Source organism: Salarias fasciatus, chromosome 14 (genome assembly GCF_902148845.1).
Source record: "Salarias fasciatus chromosome 14, fSalaFa1.1, whole genome shotgun sequence".
Lineage (NCBI taxonomy): Eukaryota > Metazoa > Chordata > Actinopteri > Blenniiformes > Blenniidae > Salarias > Salarias fasciatus.
Genome location: NC_043758.1, coordinates 7149415 through 7172953, shown reverse-complemented (window position 1 = coordinate 7172953; position 23539 = coordinate 7149415). Strand labels below are relative to the sequence as shown.

The 23539-nt window shown below is 43.4% G+C and overlaps 2 protein-coding genes across 2 annotated transcripts in view; both read left to right on the top strand.

The window, feature by feature from the left end:
• Positions 1–9694, top strand: part of arhgef17 (Rho guanine nucleotide exchange factor (GEF) 17) — a 70714-nt gene extending 61020 nt beyond the window's left edge. Inside the window, exons 11-25 of the mRNA XM_030108224.1 lie at positions 2–120; positions 267–474; positions 648–721; positions 889–972; positions 1060–1163; positions 2074–2213; positions 2351–2470; positions 2555–2822; positions 2929–3015; positions 3221–3288; positions 3618–3766; positions 3900–4074; positions 4662–4757; positions 5755–5937; positions 6247–9694. Coding sequence (XP_029964084.1) covers positions 2–120; positions 267–474; positions 648–721; positions 889–972; positions 1060–1163; positions 2074–2213; positions 2351–2470; positions 2555–2822; positions 2929–3015; positions 3221–3288; positions 3618–3766; positions 3900–4074; positions 4662–4757; positions 5755–5937; positions 6247–6464 — 2093 coding nt within the window. The 3' untranslated portion in view covers positions 6465–9694. The remainder of the gene's footprint in view (position 1; positions 121–266; positions 475–647; positions 722–888; positions 973–1059; positions 1164–2073; positions 2214–2350; positions 2471–2554; positions 2823–2928; positions 3016–3220; positions 3289–3617; positions 3767–3899; positions 4075–4661; positions 4758–5754; positions 5938–6246) is intronic.
• Positions 9695–13277: 3583 nt separating this feature from the next.
• relt (RELT TNF receptor) overlaps positions 13278–23539 on the top strand; it is a 31622-nt gene continuing 21360 nt past the window's right edge. The window contains exon 1 of the mRNA XM_030108724.1: positions 13278–13431. The gene's annotated coding sequence lies outside the window, so the exon portion shown is untranslated. The remainder of the gene's footprint in view (positions 13432–23539) is intronic.

Genomic DNA, 23539 nt, shown 5'->3' with positions numbered 1-23539 from the left:
GGCTCCACACAGGCGACGAACAGGGAAACCATCCAGAAGATGATCAGCCGGCTGGATGAGGATCTCAGCACGCTGGGGCAGATCAGCAAGCTGTCCGAGACCCTCAGCTTCCCCCACCAGGTACTGTGAACTCACACATCCAGTTCAAGACTCCCTCATTTTTTATCTTTACTCACTCCCATTCTTGCCTTTTCAATCACCTTTTCACCGAGCCTGTTTCTTTACAGTATATTTTTTTCTCCTCTGCCTGTTTCTATTCCTCTCAGTCTTTAGACGAGGTGATAAAGGACCTGATGGCGTCGGTGCACAGAGAGCTGTCAGAGAAACAGTCTTTGGCCTTCAGTATGACCTTCCTGCCCACAAAGCTGGAGTTTACCACCGCCTCAGCTGAAAGCAGCTTCATCTTCGAGTTCGCCTCGCCTGACGCTCGCTCCAGCTTTGAACAGGCCTTTGAGGACGCCAAGAAAAAGCTCGGTGCGTGAAAAAGTTCCATAAAAAGACAGGATTGCATTTTCCGCATGATAAATTTGGAAGGACAGAAGATTTGAGGGACGATACGTGTGGATGACATGTTTTATCCACACGACATATTTCTTATTCTTTTCAAGAATCAAACTTTAGCTGACATCTGTGTGTCTCTTTCTCAGCTATGAATAAAGACCAGTGGGATCCAGAGTTCTTAAAGGCCATTCCTATTATGAAGACCCGCAGCGGGATGCAGGTAAGAAGCGACGGAGACCATATCTCCTTTACTATATCCCAGAAAACCTTTTTCACTTTCACTGTGAAGGTAAAAATCAGATATTTCATTCAGATTCTGTTCGTACCTGCAGTCCCTGCAGACTGTACGAATGTCATGTTCACTCGTGTGTTGCCCGTTTCCTCCAGTTTTCCTGTGCGTCTCCGAGCCACAGCTGCCCTGACAGCGGCTGTGAAGTGTGGGTGTGTAACAGCGACGGATACGTTGGACAGGTGAGGAACAGTTCCAGGCCATGCTTTGTTCTGGAGTGGAGAAACAGACAGAATACAGATTTGTGAATGTGGTTGTCCTCTGCACAGGTGTGTCTGCTGAACATTAAAGACGAGCCGACAGTGGAGGCCTGCATCGCCGTCTGCTCAGCCCGGATCATATGCATCGCTGCAGTCCCGGGACTTAAAGGAAGGTCAGTGAGCACCAGAGTAGAAAATCAGCACTACAGCTGCTAGTTACTTTTCAAATCGCAAGATATCTGATGAACTAATACTGAATGTAATATTAACTGTTTGCTAGAAAAGTAGCTGTTTTTGCCTTCAGCTTGTCTTCATCAGCTTGTCTGAATGACGAGCACTCAGTTGTGTTGTTGTCGTGTTGCTTGTGACGCAGCAGCTGAGCTGTCGGCACACTGTGGGTCAGTCTGAGCAGATGAGGGCACTCCTGGTCTCCCAGGGCCTGGACTTGCTTTTATATTGTAGACGTTGTCCTGTTTCTCCTTGTAGAGCTTCATCAGGACACATTCATGTTTGGAATAGGCACACACACACAACTGAGTTATTTTATGAGTAATATTACTTTAAACCACCTGTTTTTTAATTAGTTCTTCCTCCTTTTATCCATTTCTCATTTTATTATGTGCATTTGTGTTTTTGCCATGTATTTGATGACTGTTGTTTCCTTTGTATTCGTCTTCCTTGTAAGTAACTGTGAGCTGATTTGTATGTGTGAAAGGTGCTATAAACATAAAATGATCATTATTATCTTTGTTAATGTTAAAGAGGAGGTTTGGAAATGAAAGACAAAAGCTTTAATAATGATAAATATACCTGCTGACTCAGGCGTAACGGGGAGCTCTAACTGTTTTCATCCAACTGGATAATAATTTCATAATAGCAATCAATGACTGATGATTTACTGCCAAAAGCAGTGCTGTTAAAGTAACGCTGCTTTAGAACTTGTTAAAATTCAAGCCTGAAAGAACACTTTTTTACACGTTGATGAATTGGGAATTACTGAAAGTTGTTTCAGATTTGTGCATTTCCTTTGTCTCAGACTTAATGTTTCTGCTGTTTAACCATCCCCGTCTGACCTGCTGTCAGGGAGCGTCAGTCCGAGCCTGTGGCCGCTCCGGCCTCAGCAGCAGCCGCTCACAGCCAGCAGCAGCAGCAGCAGCAGCAGCAGCAGCAGCTCCATATATCCATCTCTCAATCCACTCTACAGCTGGCAGATCAGCCAACAGGTTAGTTTCTGCTGCACCAGTATCACAGTGGAGTTTACACCACAGAGGAGTGTTTTCGTACTATGCTACATGTCCAGAATGTTAGTTATGATGAAAACACTCATCCATAGGCTCGGCTGCTAACGGGTTGTTTGCAGGGCCGGGGGCGGAGCTTGTTCCATTCGACAGTGACGACACCGACGATGAAGATTCACCCAGCCCCTCCTCCACCCTGCAGAGTCAGGCCAGCCACTCCACCATATCATCCAGCTACGGCAGTGAGTGCAAACACTTCACACACAAGAATCAACGGTTTTTTAAAATAATTTCCTTAAATATTTTTTTTAATTTCTCACCCTAAGATGATGAAGGTCCCAGCTCTAAGGACATGGCTACAGAGACCACCAGCAGTGAGGAGGAGCAGGAGTTCCCCGTGGCGAGCTCCTATGGAGCTCAGGGGCTGCTGGGGGTCGGCGGGGGCAGCCGCGCCCACACAGAGAGCCCCATGGACGGCCGCGCCATGCGGCGGTCGTCCCGGGGCTCCTTCACCAGGGCCAGTCTGGAAGACCTGCTCAGCATCGACCCGGAGGCCTACCAGAGCTCCGTGTGGCTGGGCACCGAGGACGGCTGGTGAGGGGTCTGCCAGCACGATAAACACACTGCTGACTGCCTCATCACTTGTTGGGTTAGTGGTTCTTCATCCGCTGATTCCCTGCAATGCCTTTGTTTCTGTCAGCATCCACGTGTACCAGTCATCGGACAACATCCGCAACCGCAAGAACAGCATGAAGATGCAACACGCAGCATCCATCCTCTGTATCCTGTGAGCACGGTTTCTAATCTTCTGCTGTTTTTCCAAAAAAAAATGAGAGCTTCTGCTTTAGAAAGAATGCCCTTCAAATGACAAAATTGTAGATTGTTCCTACTGCTTTTGACTTTTTAAAAAACCCCACAGCTTTATGAGGGGAAGAAAGAAAAGGACACAAAACCGGCCTTGGTGTAACTTTACGCTTTCTTGCTCTATTCAGGTACTTGGACAACAAAGTGTTTGTGTCCCTCGCGAATGGAGAGGTGATTGTTTATCAGAGGGAAGCAGGTAAGCTGAAGTCTTCACATACTTACTGTAAGAAGTGGCCTCCAGCATTCTGAGGCTCTAGTTTTCCTGCTCTGCTGTATCTTGTCATGGCTGAACTCCTCTGTAGTCCGAACACGCTGGGAGTTTGAACGTGAAGCACCACTATACATGTCAAATTGTGTTTTGTCCCTCCACTGCTACGAGTAAGACACAAAGACTATTCTTTCCACAGATTACATGAAACTGTACATTTTATATTCATGTTTTAGCTTTTAAAATAGTTTTTTCTTGCTTTAAAATGGACAAACTTGATCCTCTTCATCTTTTTTACCCTCTTGTTGTATTTCCAGGTAGTTTCTGGGATGCTCAGTCCTCACAAACACTGGTTCTGGGTACACCCAGTAGTCCTGTTACAAAGATGGTCCCGGTGGGAGGGAAGCTCTGGTGTGGCTCACAGAACAGAGTCCTAATTATCAACACCGCTACACTGGTACAGGAGGTAGGTACAGGAAGTGCATTTAGTGGGATCGCAGGTCTGGTGGCGACAGCGGGACAATAGAGAAACGCTGACACCCTGGCGACTCATCCGTGTGTGTGTGTGTGTGTGTGTGTTTCTTCCTCCCTCCTCCCAGCACTGTTTCCAGGTGGGCACTGACAGCAGCCGCTGCGTGACGTGCATGGTGGCGTACGGTCAGGGTGTGTGGTTGGCCTTGCAGGGCAGCGCGCAGGTCAAGCTGTATCACGCCCAGAGCTGGGAGAGCCTGACGGAGGTGGACGTGGCGCCGGCTGTGCACAAGATGCTTGCAGGTGAACAACAGATAATGTGCACGCACCGATCAGCCGTGACATTATGACAGTCTGACTGGGATTGTAATGGGAGAAGCTTTGACCTTGTTGTCTCGCCGTCACAATCTGGCCTTTTCAGACTCTCTCAGAGCCTGCTTCTCCTCTCGCTTGCTTCTGACATTACCTCCTGGTTAAAAAAACATTCATCTGCTGCCTGATATATTCCACCCACAGACAGTTGCCACGGAGTAGAGATCCATCCATCATGTATATTTAACCAGCTCAAGGTTGCAGGGGGCCGCTGGAGCTGATTCTAGCTGACAATTTACAAAAGGCAGCGTGCATCTCATTCCAGTTCCCAGCTGATCTCAGGGAAATCACAGGCAAACACACACTTTCACAATTGTGGTAAATTCACATAGCATTCGGGCTAACTGCTGCACCATCCTGACTAAAGGGCCGTCAGTGCTATTTTCTGTACCTCAGTCAGTGGTCGTAGTGTCGTGGCTGTTTGCTGTTCAGAACCTTTTCAATTTTCTGTTTTGACAATCGATAAACATGAGTGACTGACAGCTTTTTGTTTTCGTGTTTGTTTTTTTCGTACTCAGGAGCGGATGCCATCATCAGACAACATAAGGCAGCCTGTCTGAGAATCACAGCCTTGCTGGCCTGTAAAGACCTGCTGTGGATCGGAACCAGTGCAGGTAAAAACACATCTTCACCCCAGAAATCAGCAGAAATGATCAGGTTTGCTTGATCAGTATGACTTACTGTTGTTGTTTTTTTTAATTGTTTATTTATTTATTTGAACACAAACAATATTTAAACATAGCACCAGACTAAGCTAAGGACATAAACACAATAAGCATAGAACAACAATGAGAGAATCAAAATTAGTTTGTCTTTTTCCATGTTCACAAAAAAAAAATGGAGTGGGAGGAAGTCAAAACTTATCCAGCCCCACCTCTTCACTTTGCCTGAGTAATCAACTTAAAATACCTCCTTACAAATAATTTTAATGATAATAGCAGTAATAATCACAGCATGACTGAAACAACCAGTAATGTAATAAAAACAATTATAATTGAATTATATTAATAAAAGAATACAAATCAGTGAAAAAGTGAATACATGGCTAAACAAGGAAGTAAGGAAAAGGATATTTGTGCATTTGTATAGTTGTATCTTTTAAATATCATCTCTTTATAGCTTTTTCTAAAAACTGCTCAATATTTTGACATTGTTTCAACCCATCATTCAGACGGCTCCATAGTTTCACCCTATAAACAGAAACACAGAAGCTTTTCTGTTTCCACAATAAAACAATCCCCTTGAATTATATTTTCCTTCTCTTGGTCTAAACATGATTTGTGCTGTTTAATATTCTATTTGAACTTCAACTCTCTTGACTGCAGAAACAATAAATGTGTATGATACCGAGAAGCCGCTCTGTTTATGACCCTAATTGCTCTTTTTTGAAATATGACTAGTGAGTGTAGAGAACTCTTGTAACTGCTTCCCCAAAACCTCAGCACAGAGGTAGAATGTTTTTGTTTTTAAACCTTTTTATTATTGAACCTTTCCACTCTAAAAGGATTGTACAACCATAAAATAAAGAGTTCAGTCGCAGTTTGCGTTTTGTCACCGATTATGAATCGATGTCATACTGGGATCTCACTGGAGCTCGATGCTGTCGTGCAGGGGTGGTCCTCACGCTGACCATCCCAGCGGTCAGCTCGGGGACGGGGGTCGGGACGCTGAAAGCTCCTCTGCTGCCGATGGGCTCGGCTCACGGACACACGGGACACGTTCGGTTCCTCACCTCGATCGAGCTGCCGGAAGGCTTCGACGTCAACCTGCCTCCGTCAAACACAGACTCCACAGGTTTGGAATATTCATCCCAGGCTTTTTCTTTCCCAAATAACTTATTTCCATTTATATCTACGATCAATACATTTACAATCCAGTAGCTACATTGGTTTGACACAGATATATGATGAGAGGGAAATTCAATTAATAACAGTGCAAATAGACCATTTTCATCACTTCACATAAAGCAAAATAACCTCCTGAATGTCATCTTGTTGGTGTTGCTTGATGAAACAGCAGTGTGTCAAAAATGGTTCTAGCTTCCAATTAAAACTCCCACCGAGCCAAACATGATCATCCAAGCGGTGTTTTGATCTCCTCCAGGCCATCAGTCCCAGGGTGGCGGCGGCAGCAGCACCTTGGACGGGAGCCTACAGAGACGAGACTCGGCGCGCCACCGAGCCTCGGCGCACATCCCTCCAAAAACCAACTATCTGGTCATTTCTGGCGGCGACGGCTACGAGGACTTCAGACTGACCAACAGCAGCGAAACGGTGGGAAGGGACGACAGCACCAACCACCTTCTGCTGTGGAGGGTCTGAGTTCATTGAAAGCCCGACCCAGATGGACTCCTGAGCTCCTGCTCTTTAACCCGACTTTAATGAGCCTCTGCACTTTTCCTCTTCTTTTCTTTTTTTTTTTTTTTGTTTTTTGGATGTTGGTGTTTTTGGTCTTCTGCTCGGTCCACCAGTCTCTTTGTGCATACTATGGATGTCACCTCCCTCCTGCACTGACTAATGAATATCGGATCACTTCAACAACGGTTTTCTTGTGTTATTGTTGCTGATGGTGTGCATGTCTTTACGTGCGTGTTTAGTTTTTTTTTGTGGGGGCGTCTGTGCGTGGAAAAAAAAAACAGAATAACAGAAGGGAAAAAAAAGACTACAGTTTCACAGATGGATGTATTTTCAGACAATGTCAAGAAGAGGATTTTCAATCTGAAGAGACATTTCAACAGAATTTTATCCCTTGAAGTCCTCCAGTTTTTTGGACACAAACACATCTCACCATCACTGACCTGAACTGCCAACGCAAAGCGCATTGACGACGATCAAAACACGCGAATGTCTATTAATAGAGGATAATCCGAATAACCACCACAGACTGTATGTTTCTCATTAGATTGTCTCGGGTCGTGAATCCGCATTGATTTCTTTCAGTTTGGGCTCAATGCTGCAGGAGCTGTTTGGATGATCTCTGAGTTTCAGAGGAACATGTTTGATCTTTCATTGGTCAAGTGTCCAGAAGCAGCTCTGAGATCCGCCTGATCCCCACAAAACCTGTCCTGTAATGACTGGACAGGGAGGAGGAGCATTGTTTAAGTGCAATATGTGAAGAAGGGTAATAATTGAAAATACTTTCATTGAGTCCAGAAAACTCACTCACTGAGTGAAATGATCACATCGTATCTGTTATTGTTCAGTTTTTGATGCCAGTGTAAAATGACTGAAGCACAGATGAAGCAGTGTCCCACGAAAAGTTCAAAAACAACAACAAAAAAAAAAACTGAGTTATTTCTCCTGAACTATGCCAAAGCATTGTTTATGTTCAAGTTTTCACACTGAGGGGTTGGAAAGATGTGTTTCTGCCATTAAATATCACTTTGAGTGGATTCTTTAAAGCTGGCCGAGGCTGTGGTAGCAGGTACAGACAGTCATGTACAGTATTTATGGTTTTGATTTTAGCGCCTTCTTTTACAGCACTTAATTTATCGAAGATGTAGCTTACACCTTTTTCTTTTTTGAACATTAAAACAAAGGGGTTGAAGAGAGAGGTGAACGCCGGTCGGCTGAGGCGACACACACGTACACTTGTTCTTGTTTTGGACAGTTACTACAGTCTCCCCAAAATATAGAAGGACAAGACCAAACAGAAGTGAATCTTTTATTATTGTTTATTATTTTAATCACTACAGATCCAGGTATTAATCCCAGAATTCACTTCAAGTAGTTTTTCTTAATCAGCTTTTGGGTTGACGAAGAACAAAATTGCTCTGTTGTCTTTTTAGGTGCCAAAACTTAAGATTTCTTTTTTTTTTTATTTTAAATAATTTCCACCCTGAACTGTGTGCATTTAGACATTTTTACATCACAGTGGGATGAATCCAGATGCCCAAACACAGATCACGGTAGTTTGTTGGAGAGGAAGATGCACGCGTTGAGACAAAGGAGCGCTGAAGGACGAGCGCTAAGTAACTGCACGTGCCTTCGGGAGGCTAAAAGTTAAGCCGTTTCACCCACAGTGAAAAGTCAGCTCTCCCTGCTTCCACAGCAGATGTCTCTGGAAGTGAAGGGCGACTCCAGCTCGCCCTTGCACAGACTCACGAGAGTTAGCGTCAGGCTTCGGGGTTAAGCGGTGATTGTCTTTGATCCCTCCAAGCCTGGAAAACCTGGTCGCACTTTGCCTGCCATCTGGGCACTTCACCTCAGCTTTCCTTCTTCCAAACGCAAAGGTTGTCCCCCCCCACTGTGACCTTTAAGAGGATTAGCTGGCTGCTGTGATAGCTGCTAACTTAGCTAGTGAGCCTCTGGAAGTGCTGAAATGCGCAGAACGCTGGGTATTCTCATTGAGCTGAATGAAACGTAAACATGCTTTTTGGTGGTTTTCTGCCAGGAAGTGAAGCAAAGTTTTGTATTAAGTGACTCACAGCAAAGTTAATTTTCATGTTCTTTGTGCGACAAGCTGCCCGGTCGCCCATCGAAATGCTGTATATTCATGTTAGCTGTGACGCAAAGGGGCTCCTCGAAGAGCGGCGATCATCTGTGAAGGAGAAGCGTGTTCAAAACTGCCACCTCATGTCATGTGATTCTCATCATTGAATCACCCTTTGTGTTTTCATACTCTGGGTTCTGCAGCTAGTCGGTGTCTTGTGCTGAAAACACTTCAGCACTGAGTAGTTTTACTGCGGTTGGAGTCAGAAACTTTCAGCTTGGCCAATCATGAAAGATTTTTCTTTCTTTTATGTGTATATTTTTACATTTCCTTGATAGCTACCGAACCGTAAAAGATTGAATTGTGACATTTTCAGAAGATGCAGCTCAGATTTTAAACCCAGTGAAGTGAAACTGAACTGAATCAGACCGTCTAGATTTTATATGAAGTAAAATTAATCAAAATGCGCTAATGTGACCAGGACTAAAAAAAATGAAGTTAAAGAAATTAACTCTTAAATTTCTTCATCACCTGAAAGTCATCCTTTCATCACTGTAAGTTTATGTAACCTCCTCATGCTCATATGTGAACTAAGTCTTTATTTTTTTTGTAAATATTGGTACATATATGGCCTTTTTTCTGTAAATAGTGCACCCGCGGTCTTCAATTGTTGATATGAATCTAATGGCATATTTTTATATATTTGTGTAAGGTTTGTTTCTGTTTGTATTTCTGCCCATTCCCTCTGGCATGCACTGCACTGTCAGTCACATTTTAACTGTACCTGTCGTAAATCTCCCGGGAAGAAGACGAGATGGCGTCTCGTGAAGGCGACTGACTGACTGACTGACTTGGTTTTAACATACGTGTTTTCACTGGTAGCCATGTTAGCTCTAAAATGTGCTTATGTTTGCCTTGCTATGGACATGTGCAGGAAGGATTTAAAAAGAAAAAAAAAAAAAACTTGGTAGTTTTGCACTACCGCCTGGTCCTAACCGTTTATCTGTGACTGACATCTTGCAGCTGTCATGGCTACAGCCGATCGGAGTCACCTCGCGTACGTAGCTGGTCTTGTTTTGTCACTGTGGATTTCTCTTTGTAATTAAATCAGTTCACTGGTTGCAGTTTGTCCGTGTTCTGTTCAGATGGATCCAGTCCCGGCTGACCATCGGTGAAGACAGAGTCGGGATCCTGTTCTGCGTGTTTGAGGCGTTTCCCTGCCCCAACATACCAGAATCCAATGATTGTCATAAGAAAACCTGATAAGGAGTCCTTCATTACAATCAGGCGTGTTGCTGCACGGAGAGACCTTATACCATTAATAGGTCATTATTAAGAGTTTATTCAAATAATGTTGGTGGCACGCCTCACATTCCTACTAACACAGCACCGGAGCTTTGTCGTTCATATAACCAGTTAGACATAACAGGCTTGTTTCCATGTCAGATCTATGCCGCCGGCAGTTTGTTATGTGTGTGAAATAAGTTTAGCCTCATTACCTACATTACATGCATGACCTGCATTACCTAAGATAAATATTTAAAAAAAAAAAGTGTGAACTTTTTCTAAAACAGGACACCAAACACACTCTCCTGGAGCATATTCCGTCCTTTTATAAGAAGACTTCCAGCTTTTGTACATCAGTGAGTGCAAAAATACTTGTTTCAGTTCAATTAATGCAATGTTTTTGTTTATTTAATCAGAGATAATATCTCCAGATAGCTGAATTTTAAAATTGCTGGCCAAGAAGATGTCCAATCTTTAACAAAACTTAAGTTCTTTTCAGTTTTGTATGCCACATCTTCATACATTTCAATATGAAATTCATTTAAAAAAAAAAACATTTTATTTACAAAAGCTACCCAGCTTAAACACACAGTGGCTCCTGACTTCCAGCAGATCGTGTGACTCGGACACAAAGTTATCTCTGTGGGTTCTTCGTTTTTTGTTGTAACAAGCCAGCTTCATCATGACTCTGCTCCTCATTTCACTTTAACCCACTGACCTACAATGACGTGTATTGTGATACGATGGTCTTACGGTGTATAGAGTGTGACTGAACGAAGGCCATTCATAGAACACACACGAATACAAATGTTGCCTGAAATCGCAGCCTATCTACACAGAGCATTCACATGTCAGGAACAGTGAGGATCTGTGTGATGAATGGAGGGATGGGAGGCAGTGAGGGCACAGACACGCGTCTGTGTCTCACTGTAATGACTGACTGATGCTGTGAGTCACGGAGTGATGCTGGGTAAGCACAGCGGAAGAGGGTGAATAAATCATTCAGTCAATGGCTTAAGACTTTTTTATGATGAATAAAGCTAAATGTGTTAAATAAGGTGCTACAGCTACTGTTTCTACTGGATAGTTTATTATAGATTCAGACTTGAATTTAATTTGAATTTGAGAAGATAAATTCCCAGATGTATTGAAAATTAGAAGTCATTTCATGAATTTTGACAAAAACCCATAAGTAGGAAAGCTGGATCTTTCCTACTTCTCACTTAGAACAGGACACTTTCCAAATGGGAACTTTGCACAGAGAATATAGAAAGTTTCTGAGAGCTTCAGTTAATGCTAATGCTAATGGGATGTCGCTCATTATATTTGTATTTCAGCAGAGAAACATTGTCTCATAAGATGAACTATGAAACATCAATAAGCCATTTAAGGTAAAAACAGCACAGTTTCATATTTTAAAGCACGTGTACTGGGATGGATATCATGAAAGAGTCGTATTTCTACCTAAAATTACCTGAAATCTAATAACGTGAGAAAGTGGCTCTAACACAAGTTATCAATTCATGATTTTTTATCTATTAGCATACAAAATAATGAGTGACTTGGCCTGGCTCATCAAATCCAGAAGAAGAGGCTTCAGGATTCATTGGTTGCACAACCCAGGATGAGAGCACATGATTCATCAAGCCAGGTGAAACCAACTGGATCAAGATTCCTTAAAAAGACCCCTGTAATAGATCACAGAATCATGGATTCACCAACTAGCTAAGAACTTCTCACCATCTAAGCAGGACATCGTCATCAAGTCCTATGAGTAGGTTAAAGAGCAATTTAAAAAAAGGAAACACCACCATGGTGATAAAAGAATGACAACATTGCCGATTGTCTGAATGATTAATTTGTGCGTAAAAATGCTAAATCCTACATCGTGTCCCGAAGAAACCTGCTCATATGTTGTCTGTACTGTACTATATGGATTGTGTGCCTGGTAATTAAAGCTTCATCAGTTCTTTTTGACCTCTGCAAACTACCAGAACCTCTCACAAGGTGAGCCACACAACTTGTATGGATAACCACTGTTAAAATCAAAGCTCTGTCAAGAACATCCCTGTTTCTGAGGTTTTGGTGATGACAGTCTGTACTGACAGGTGAATTCTCTGGCGTCCTGCTGGGAGACAGAGCATGTGCCCACCAGCCTTTTCTCCTCACCATTTCCAGACCCTCGGGGAGCACAGCAGGCCCACATCATGTCCATGCCAGGATAAGGGCCCAAATAGAAATGACCTTTGGCCTATTGAAGGCACACTTTGAGACATCACCATGGCCCGTGCTGTCATCCACTATGTGGCCTGCCTGAGGAAGGCGAGAGCCCCAGAGTGCCTTCACACAATACAGTGGGACATTACTGCTGTTCTCCCAGGTGATGACAGTGGCCCGCTGCTGACAGACCAATATGTCTTCAATTTTTTTGTAGGCATGCATTCTCTAAATGTAAGTTAAATATGGCCTGAAATGTCAGATTTGGTTCATTTTGAATTATTTTGAGGCAGGGTACGCTCCTGATACCACCAGCAACACTCACGCCTGGATCCTGATGCTGCAACATGGGGCAAGGAAGAAGGTGCAGGACCAATCACCGACACTCGCTACTGCCTCCGCCACAGCCGTCGACAGCATCGAGCTCCACGACAGCTTGCTGCACGTCCTCCATCTGCTGGTTCCCCAAACTCAGGAGGATCGCCAAGATTTGTTGTTGTCTTTGGAGGCAGTTCTGCTGGCCTGGCTGTCATGGTGATGTGGAGGAACACGTCCACTGCTACGATGACTGCACCGCTCAGGAAGGCCCGTCCCAGCACTCCTGAGCAGCGCTGCAGCAGAATCTGGTGGGGGGACCGGTGGACTGTGATTGTCGGCTGTGGGGCCAGTTCACTCATCAGGTGCAGGCCGGCGCCAGAGTGAAGTGGAAGAGGGTTTATGACACACTTGGGGTGGGGGTGGGGGGGGGTTCTGAGTTTTTGATGCAATTGTGTTATTGTTCTGCATTTGTAGTTTTGACAATCAGTTTCTGTTTCTTTATTATTTATTTATGTATTCATTTTTGCACCATGGTGATGAGGCTGTTCTGTTAAACGATGCGTTCAAGTTCGAATTAAAAGTCACTTTCTGTGCAACTCTGTTGTTCACCATAGGAGTCTGCGCAACGCATGCTTATGTTTTACATTTCTCCTTCGTTGTGGGTATTCAGCTGAGAGCAGCTCCAGCAGGGCTCCATGTGCGCGGACTTCCAGCTCCACCGTGCAGTGGCAGTCACCTGCGGCCAACAGAGGGGGTTTAGACTCTGACAGGCTGCCGGGAGCTTCAGCTCGGCGCTGACGCACTGTGAGCTCACTGCCAGCTCAGTGTTTATGTCCTCTTACACACACACACACACACAGAAGAGCCGGTGTGCGTGTGTCAGAGAGACAAAGACAGAGGGGGAACCTCGTCTACCGGCTTTGTGGTTTCCATCCATTTCCAAAGCGTTTTAATTGCACCTGCCGACTCAGCGCTTCGCCGCCGATGATGTTCGAGTCCGAGCACAGATTTTAACTGCATTTCTTCACCAAACCGGTAAGTCTGACAACTTTTTTTCCTCCTTCTTCTTCCTTTTTTTTTTTTTTGAAATCTGGATGCCGGGCTGTGAATGGCTGCTTGAAGCCGGTCGTTAAGTTTCTGCCAGACTCGTCGTGTGTGTCGGAGGGGATTTTATTTCCACCGCAAAGCCCGGCGGTGCTGTCATGACCACTTTTACGCACGGCGGCGGAGCCTTCCTGTCACTTCGACTGTCACCTCGGCAGTTTGAGCGGCGCGTCCCGCCGGCAACCCGCCTGTTCTACGGCAGCTCGAGGTTCACGTTTCTCAAGAGCAGAGTTTTCGGTGTGTTTGGAGTCGCTGAGGCAGACTCGTCCTGTTTTGTTTCAAGGACTCTGAAAACTTGCGAGGTGTCCGGTTTCTTTTTTAATTCACACCAGCTGTCTGATGATAGAATGCGCGTGTCTGACGTACTATTGTGTGAACGTGATGACCTCACTGGTAGTATGAGCTTCCTCCTCCTTCTCCTCCTCCTCCTCCTCCTCCTCTCGTCTCCCTTTTCATGAGGTTCGGCTGCGCTCCTGCTGCTGGGAATTCTCTCACCTGGGAAAGTCCCATTTCCCAGTTGGGAGTGTTTGTGGTTTTCCCATGTGGCACTTCCAGCCTGAATCAGAAGTGGGAGCGTGCTTTTGGTTTAGTTGTGTAACAGATTTTCCCTGTAGTGAACTAGAATGAATTAGTCTTCCTGTTTTCTTGTTTGTTTTGAAGGGAGTAAACTGGTTTTTCCTTATATTTCGATTTAACAAGCAACTTTATTTATAAATCACTTAAAAAAAACACACACACACACACACAGTGGGCCAAAGTGCTGTAAAAGATTTAAAAGTAAACAGATGAGACCACAAAAGTAGTGAAAACAAGTTAAAAGGATAAAAGCATGAGTAAAAACTTGTTTCAAGGTGTGATTTAATAAACACTGACTGTTGGACAGAAGTATTTATCCCATAGTTTAGGGGCAATAACTGCAAAAGTGTTTTAATTTGATTTAGTATGATATGTACACTTCAATGAATTGTATGTATAGTAAACATAAATTGAAATATTTAAAAGCCCCTTTTCAATATTAATGAAAAATATGGCTTAAACCATCATAAAAATACAGCATTTCAAAATATTTAAATATTTCAGAATCGCAGCCAGCATGTTCAGAGGAACAGCACGAGTTGATAAAGCCTCTTGGATAGAGACATGAGCAGGTCTAGTTAGTCTGATTCAATTACAGGGAGATGTTTTCCTGCCTGGACAGGTGAGCACATGTATGGACCTTTCCTTTGTTTCCCACCTTAAGCTACTGTCACAGCAGCAGAATTCACATGATGATACAATGAAATATTCTCCAAGACAAGTTCACACAACAGAAAGATGCAAATTATTGATAAATTACTTCAATTGTTCTTTTTAAAGTCAAAACGTGGGTGGGATAAACTGTGTGAAGGAGGTAGGTTCAGCCAGACAATTGCACCTGTGGACAATTTTGAGTCCTTAATTTACCGCATATGTCTTCTCACACATCAGTCATAAAAATCCTTTTTCAGCCTTTTTTGTGTGGTTCACATTTTTATTAGTTTAGAAACATACAGCACACAGACATCTTGTCAGTTCAAGTTAAGACAAATTACATATTATTAAAGTGATATTTTAATAAAAGATGTAGACAATAAATGTGATATATAGCATTCATTTACATGCTTTTCACATGCTTTTTCTTTGTTGGACATTTTACTCATTGCGAGCCGTCTTTTCACCGCTGCATTTTCTGTGGCTATGGCGTAATGAGTCAGACACAAGAGGCTATGAGCAGCCACTCCACTTATACACACACACAAGCGCCAAGATCAGACTGTGATCTTTAGCCGAGAGCATCTTTTGTCCGAGCCCAAATTCCTGCACGCTTGTGTCGATAAGAAGCTTTCCACTTTCTCCCTCCCTCTCTCTGACGGCCGCAGCCTCACCGGCTTGTGCCAGTATTATTATACGGCAGTCACTTGGGAGATTTTTGCCTGGATTAACAGAGACTATTCATCGCTAACCAGAACATGTCTGATCTGGCTTCTTTTGTGAGAAAGCAGACATCCTGTTTCCTGTCTATCACTGCCAGTCAGTCTTATGAAAGGCCACGTGTGTGTTGATGGGGAAATGATGAGCTTCATCACAGTGCTCATCCTGGTTTGGTTGAAGCAACTTTTTAAAAGTGTGCTGATAATTTTGTGGTTTCAAGTTTTTGTGGAGATTTTTGTTTTTGTTTTGTGTTTCTGCCCAAGTTTCCCAGGTTACAGTTGTTTCTTCCGCTTGTATAAAGTTTATGCTTGCAGGTTCCCATAACCATAAACTTTATATAATGAAAAAAAAAGTAAAGCAGAAACTCTCAAACTGAAATTCAAAACAGTTGCATCGTCACTTTCATGTCCCGTGGGCAGTACGACACCGAGATCTGCTGTAAACTGTAAAGTATCTTGTTTGTGTCACACTTCGATATGTTGTGTTGCACCGTGTTTAATTCATGTTGCAGTTAACTGCAGTCAAACCTGCAGCCTGTAATTATACACATGTGCCTTAATTCAGAGTCAGTGCCATAATAAGAGCACACATGCATTTATCCAGAGATAACTTTAACCCCAATTCTATGTTGGACCCCACCCAACAGTTACTGCATCCCGTCTGTATTTAAAGGTTTGAGGGGGGGAAGGAGTGAAGACGGAATGAGAGAGAAAGGAGGACAGGAAAGCAGGCGGAATGAGAGAAGCATTAGTAACAAGGACATCGGCTCATGGATGATTGACAGATTTCTGATTGTATTTACATGCACTGCTTCACCCCCGCTGGAGCATGAACAAGGACGTGTGGCAGCGAAAGACTCAGCAAAGCTTTAATTGGCGCTTTGGTTCTCTCGTCTGTTCGTCCAAACGTCCAGCCGGAGGAGTTTGGAATGCTGCCTGGCCGCCGTGCATCCTCGTGCCCCAGCTGCCTGGCTGCCTCCCCAATGTCGGCCCGTTGCCTCTGTGCCAAAGAAATTCCCACTGCACCGACCGCAGCCCTCGCTCCGAGCTGGCTCAGCGTCCGTGCACTCAGATCGGTGGAGGAGTGGGTAATTACAGAGGCTCCGAGACAAAAAAAACCCTCCAAAAATGCTGGCAAGAGCATGAAAACCTTCGACCCCTTCCTGACGCTCTGACTTCCTATCATAGTATGCACCTTCAAACACACCCAAGCTTCATTAGCACTTGGAAATCACGATTCGGACAGCAGCAGCCTAAATTTGCACAGCACACACTTTTTGAGGATGGGACTATACTCGGGGGGGGGGGGGGGGGGGCTGCTGTTTGTTTCATCATTTGATTTTACTGCAAGCTGCAAGTCACGCTGCAGAGGGAATCCATCCGTCATGTTCATTCTTTTGAAAGTCAGGTTGTGGAAAAGAGTCACTTCCTGGATGTCCCATGCTGTTTGTGCATCTGAAGTTCAAAGAGCTCACGTCTGCTGCGCTGTCGTGCTTTATTCCTGCGTTTCTCTTCTTTTGAATTGTGTTTTTGCTCAATAACCGGATGGACGATTGCAGGAGAGAAGCTTTGATAATACCACTTTTGTGCAAGTTAGTGCTGTGCTTGTTGTTACTGGGAAAAAAACCCCACTGATCTTACATTGCTTTAATTATCTTTCTCATTGAGGAGGTCCTAATGGTGTGCAGCACGTGGTTGCATTACGGTGTGATTGTGACACATCGGCTGAGATGTGGAATGGTGGTGTACGCACACTATTTAGGCCTGTTTGAGTTCATGTTTATTCAGGTTCTGCAAGCATCTGCAGAGAGGGACAGCAGCTCCACAGCTGCTTTTATCTCAGATTAAAAATAAAGTAGTCACCTCTCAGAAACCTAGAGAAAATATAATCATCTGTTAGTAGTGTGATATTGCCATAAGTAGTAGTATTACAGTCGTGTTGCTGCATTATTTGTCATTCACAACACCAGAAACTACCAACACGTAAATCCTCAAAATGACATTCTAATTCTCATTTGAGACTAATGTATATTTGGAGTTTAGACCTCACTTTCTTATTATTCTATCTCTACCTGAATTGTTTCTTTAACTCTTTTGGTCAGAGTGTTTACTAGAAGGAGTTTTTTTTTTACTAGAAGTCACACTGTGTCTTCATGTTTTTATTCTGTGGGCGAATGTGGCTCAGTTGCTGGGAAGTGGATTGTCTTTCACTTAAAAGGTTGCAGGTTCAATCCCCCGGCCTGCCTGTAGGTGATCTGAGCACTTTGTGTCGCAGCTGTCACCGCTGACGTGTGGCTGCGTGTTTGTAAATAATGTAAATATTTGAGGACTGCTGAAGCTGTGGAAAAGTGCTTTAAACCGGTAGTGGAATCCTGTGATCTGAAGGCCTGTTTCATCCAGTGATGGTCTGGCACTGCTGGCCTTGATGACTTTCTGACCTCCCTTCCCTGATTTCTGTATCTGTATTTTTGCTCTCTACGGTATGCCGTTTAATTAGACATTCTTAAAAATAAGAAAAAGAAAGAACTGGAGACATTTGTTCCCCCGCATACTGGCTCTGATAGGGGAAAATTAAAAATCTGAATGCAACCACAGTCATCTAGCTGAAGTCGCCAGCGGCTGATCGTTGAGTTTCAGCTGCCAGAGCAAATCACACAGCGGAGCGACTGGGTCTTTGTGACGAGGCGTATCTGTGTGTTTGTGTATGTTTGTGTGTGTGTGTGTGTGTGTGTGTGTATACAAGCCTTCATGTGAGAGCCGTACAGAAATTCCCTAACAATGCAGCAACAATAGCAATGAACCTTAAAGTATCAGTGAATAAAAATGACCAACTGTTTATTATTCTGACTACATGAGTTGCTCTTTGGATTAATATTTTCATTTTTTAAAATGAACAGTTTTTTTGGGTGGAGGGTTAACCTTGGGCATTAGTCAGTTCTGGGGAATGCACTGTCTGGCTCAGAAGGTGAAGTGAGTAAGACTTAAGACGCTTGCATTAACATTGTGGATAAAAGTCTGAGATGAAGTTACGGCTTTGGAATAGGGGATCTGGTCGAGGAGTTCATACACCGGAGTGCTCCGCACCGTCAAAAGAGCCCATCTGGACCAGATCATGTGCATGTAGGCTCCACGTATGGAAATGCAATGATACAAGCCTTGATGTTGTGATATCTGCTGAACATTCTAGAGGAAACTCTTTCTAATATTCAGTCTCTCTGGCTACATGTAGGAAAACCTGCCCCTTATAGCTTTTATTATCTCTCGCCTCTACCAATAAGCAAGTCCCCTACTTTGAGAGGCTTAGAACCACCAGGTGGTACTTCCAGTTCCTACGTTGATTTCTGAGACACTCCCTTCACATGTGGAATTATTTAACCCATTCCCAGCGGTGTGGCAAAAAGTCTGTCTTCATTCTTTCCAGTTTCCACCTCAGCAAAGAGTTAACGTGTCTTTGGAGCCACTGACTCCGAAGCGCTTTGATATTTGTTTTAATGTGTCTCAGTGGTTGCCGACCTTTCCTCTTTGCATTTTATGAAAACCTGAACCGCCATTCCCAGAGTCTATACATATAAATGAATACTCATGTACTGTAGCTATATACGTAAGTGATTAACCGTGCTCCATTTCAACAGGGATAAAGTGTGATGCAGTATTAGCTTTGGATATTGGGACTCGCATTAAATCAGCTCGTTACATAAAAGCTGTAAGTGTTGTTACTCTTATGTTTGTTGTCTAATTACAGTTTGACAACCTGCAGTTGTAATCCCGGCCAGTTTCTCTCTTTTATTTCCAGCTTATCCAAGCGTGTACTTACCTCAGTGAGCAAATAACTGCCAGTCTCCCTTTCGCTGCTGCCAGCTGCTCCATAATCCCTATTTCTTTCATTTGAATGTTACTGAATAATTGGGCTTTCACGATGAGATCATGACTTTGTTTCAGAGTTAAAGATCAAAAGTTGTTTAAATTGTGTGCAGCTGAAACACTGTACTTCTTTGGAATACAACAAAACGGGCTTGAATAACCCCCTGGATTGGTGTAAGTTTGGTAATAAGTTATTTTCGGTGTTACAGTTTAGATTTCTCAATTGGACAGATGGATGAGGGGAAAATCTATATATTCTGGATCTGTTCCACATTTTGTGAGGCACAGTTGAGGTGACACGGATCCGCTCCAGAGGCTCCATAATGTGTTCATTGGACAGACTCAAATGGAGCAATGCCACTGATGGTCAGTGGGGGGCAGTGCGGAGCAGTGTAGCTCTTGTGCAACCAGCAAAATAAATAAAGAAGACGATGTAACTTGGACAACAAAAAATGAGGATCCCTTCAAGGAAAGACTGCACAAATGTATGCGTAGTTAAAAAGTATAGCTGGGCCGTTAACGGCGAAAACGTGCTGCGTTATCGCGAGAGTCTTATCGCGCGAGAAAAAAAATGTCGCCGTTAATCTAATCTGTCCTGTGCCCCGAGCCAAGAGACACCGCGCTCCAGCTGAGCGTCAAAAACACACACACACGCACTTTTAGCGGTGAAACAGGGTCCATATTGAACTCGGCCGAATTATCAGAAAAATCACGACGAAAATGCTGGTATGAGGCACAAATTGAAATAAGGAGCGCAAGTATGAAGAAAATGAAAGTCAAACTTAAATCGCGTGTTTTGTCGGTGCAGCGTTTCGGCCAGCTGGGCGTTTTTCAGGCGCTGCAAACACGCAAAATAAAGTACATTTCCCTTCAACACACAATCAGGCTTAATAAAGGTAAGTATGAGGCAAAATTCGGCGTGACTGACTTAAGGCTGTCTTGGAAATAGGATGAAGTTTGAGGAAGTGAGCGCTCATAAGAAACTTCTATTTTTCATCTGCTCTGTTGTTGTTGGTGTGTGTGTGTGTGTGTGTGTGTGTGTGTGTGTGTGTGTGTGTGTGTGTGTGTGTGTGTGTTTGGGGGAAATCTTGGTAAAGATTTGATATTTTAAGCTATTATAAATCATATTTGATAAATTGTAAAATTATTTATGTAACACACACACACATTTTGAATGGAATCCGCAGACTTCAAATGAGCCATTTTAATCGCGATTAATCACGATTAACTCCAGGATTGGGGTGCGATTAATCGCGATTAAAAAAAATAATCGTTGCCCAGCTCTATTAAAAAGAATCTGTGATGTTATCTCCCCCGATCGCCAAGACGAGGAAGCTTCAGATGATTGTGTGAACGGTAAACAAATGTTTACACGGGAAAAAAAGCTGAAAATGTGAGGCAACAAATTATCACCCCAAAATATAAATACTTGCACAGAAAAAAGGGATCTTTTGTTTGAACACATTGAACACATTGTCTTTTAGCTTCATTAAAGTTGTAAGAGGATGTATGTTATTAACAGGCGAGGTGAAAACGCTGTTTTCCTCACATGTGAGCACAGCCTGTAAGACTCATTTTCCCAAATCACTAAAACAGTAATTACCTGAATCCTTCGCATTTGTTGGACAAATAGAGATAACATGTTGGAGGTGTTGTTTTCCCCACTCCATTCATGTGTTGGTGTGAAAAATAAGACCAGCTTCATTATCATGTGAGTGTGCTGCCTGACTTTATGGTTTCAGCGCACAAGTGAAACATTATTTAAGGTGTTGGAACATGAGGAGGTGATTTACATCGTCAGTTAATGATGGGGGTGATGTAAGGGAAAATTGCTGCTCCTGAAAAACAGCTCCACTAATGCACATTTTCGCAACTCACATTATCCCTCGAATATCCAGAAAAAGCACTTCAGATCCTTTTGGAGGTGTTTTGTCGTTAAGATGGGTTAGTGGTTGCTTCTGTTGGGCTAAATTGCAGTCAAGTGTTTGAGTCCTGTGAAAAACACTTTTTTAATTAAAAAAAAAAAAAAACTAAGGAAAGCTACTTATGTTTGTAATTCGCTGATATTAAATCTTTTTTAAAGGCCCCTTACACAAGGTTTTTGTGTGAAACTACAAGTCTTTTTTTTTTTCCCAACGAAAAGCAAAACACCTTAAAAGCGAAGCGAAGGGTCGGTGAGTTTCAGATGCAATCAGGCTCTCATGTTCCCAGTTATACAACTGAACAAAACAGTGATTGTGCCTCAAGCGTGAATTTATGACTCCCAATAAAACATGGCATCTGTTTGCAATGACTAAAAGGCAAGCCAGCATTTCTGTTACATCCAGAGGTTGGGAGGTAACGATGTACAAATCTTTTGTTTCTGTGCTAACATTCAGAATTGAAATACTTGACAATGAATCACTGTGAAGTGACTACTTTTGACTCCCTATACGTTAACACTAACGTCTTCATTTTAGTTCATAGAGATACTTCAGATTTATAGCTGAAGTTGTAGCTTGGTTGGAGCAACACGCTGATCCCGAGTCTTTGAAAGAATGCCAGAGATCACAGGAGGGCAGAAGCTCTGAAAAATCTACAGCAGATCAGGGAAACTCCCCAGACTTTTATTTAAATCTTGGATCAGAGAAGGGGTATGCCAGGATTCTTGAAGATAATCCACAAAAGACGGGGACACTTCCTTCCTATGTAGAAAACAGTGTTGAACTCAGTGTTATCAGAAAAAGAACATGCTGCATCGTGTTAACAAGAGGGGAAAAAGTTTCTAAAATTCATTACAATGAAACAAAAAGTTTTCCTATATACAATATAAAATTTACACAGCAAGCGTGTCAAGAAAATGAACAGCGATACTGGACCATAGGAACATGCAACCTGCTGAATGTCAGGCCTGGGATAAAGAGAAGGAGCCACATGCCCGACAGTCAATGAGATAACACTGAGAAACATTTACTTGTGAAAAGCTAAATGAGGATTTTTTTTCCCCATTTTTTTGCGTCACATTGAATGGTTCATTGCATGTAGATCCTTGTTGAGAGCATGAGTGATTGACAGGTGTTCGGCTAACTTCACTGGAACTCCCTGGATTTCAGATCGACTTTACAGATCCTCATCCACCTTTGATCGATGCCGTCCTCTGCTTGTGTTTGCATGAATGTATGAATGTGCACCTGTTCTGTTAGCGACAGACACCAACAGAGTTGCTAAAGATGCACTTAAATCTCTGATGACATGATGGTGTAGAAACCTTTGAGACTAAAGAGGAATTCACTTTTCCACCTTTTAGGTTTCCCCTCAGCCTAGTTCATTAATAGTAGCTGCAGAAATCCTCGGAAGCAGTCCTACTGTATAGAGACCGAGGATTACAGTGAGTTCTCACTCGTCTGTGACTCCGATGTCTCCTGACTCTCTCTGGCGAGTTCCCCGGCTTCTCCTGTTCCACAGCGGCGGCGTCTGACAGGCAGCGCGCAGCACAGACACAGGAGAAGCCCGGTAAGTTCCTGCTGGTGTACGGTTCCACTGGAAAACATGACGACCGACATCACAACAACCCAAGGACGGAGAGGAGAAGTGATCGACAGAAAGAAAGAAAGAAAAAATACAGGCATCTGCGGACGTGCAGGAGTGTGACACCGGCAGACGTGCTTTTCATAATCAGACATTGTCTAAGCACCAACGCAGAGAGCGTCGGCTCGAATCAGCCTTTCATTTCCCGATAATGGGCACCTCCATTAAGTCAAACAGAGGGTATGGTTGTCCCGACCACATCGTCGACATGCACGTGCACATTATCTCCCGGTCCACGAGATGTCTGATGAATAGTGAAGTGTAATTACCTTAAACCTTTCTTTTGCCACCTCAGTTCTTTTCTATTGTATGTCAATCCTCAGGCCGTAGGCTAATACTCTGGTGCATGACCGAGAGGTGTTCCCCAAGGTCACGGCGCCGTATGTGGCCAGATGGGCTTAATGGGTAGTGATTATTGGCACGGGAACTGTCCGTTGACTCTTTTGTCAGGCCTCTTACCATCATGACGTGGAAGGAAATCCAAATCGTTTTTCTTCTCTGAGCATCGATTTGAAGATAAATCAAGTGAAGGAAAGATGATATTTATGTCCTAAAGAACAATTTCTCAACAGATCTGACCTCGGGGGCCTTCAATGACAAGCCATGACTCAAATCTATGAAGATTTTCATCTCTCAAATTTATTGAATGACAATACGGTGTA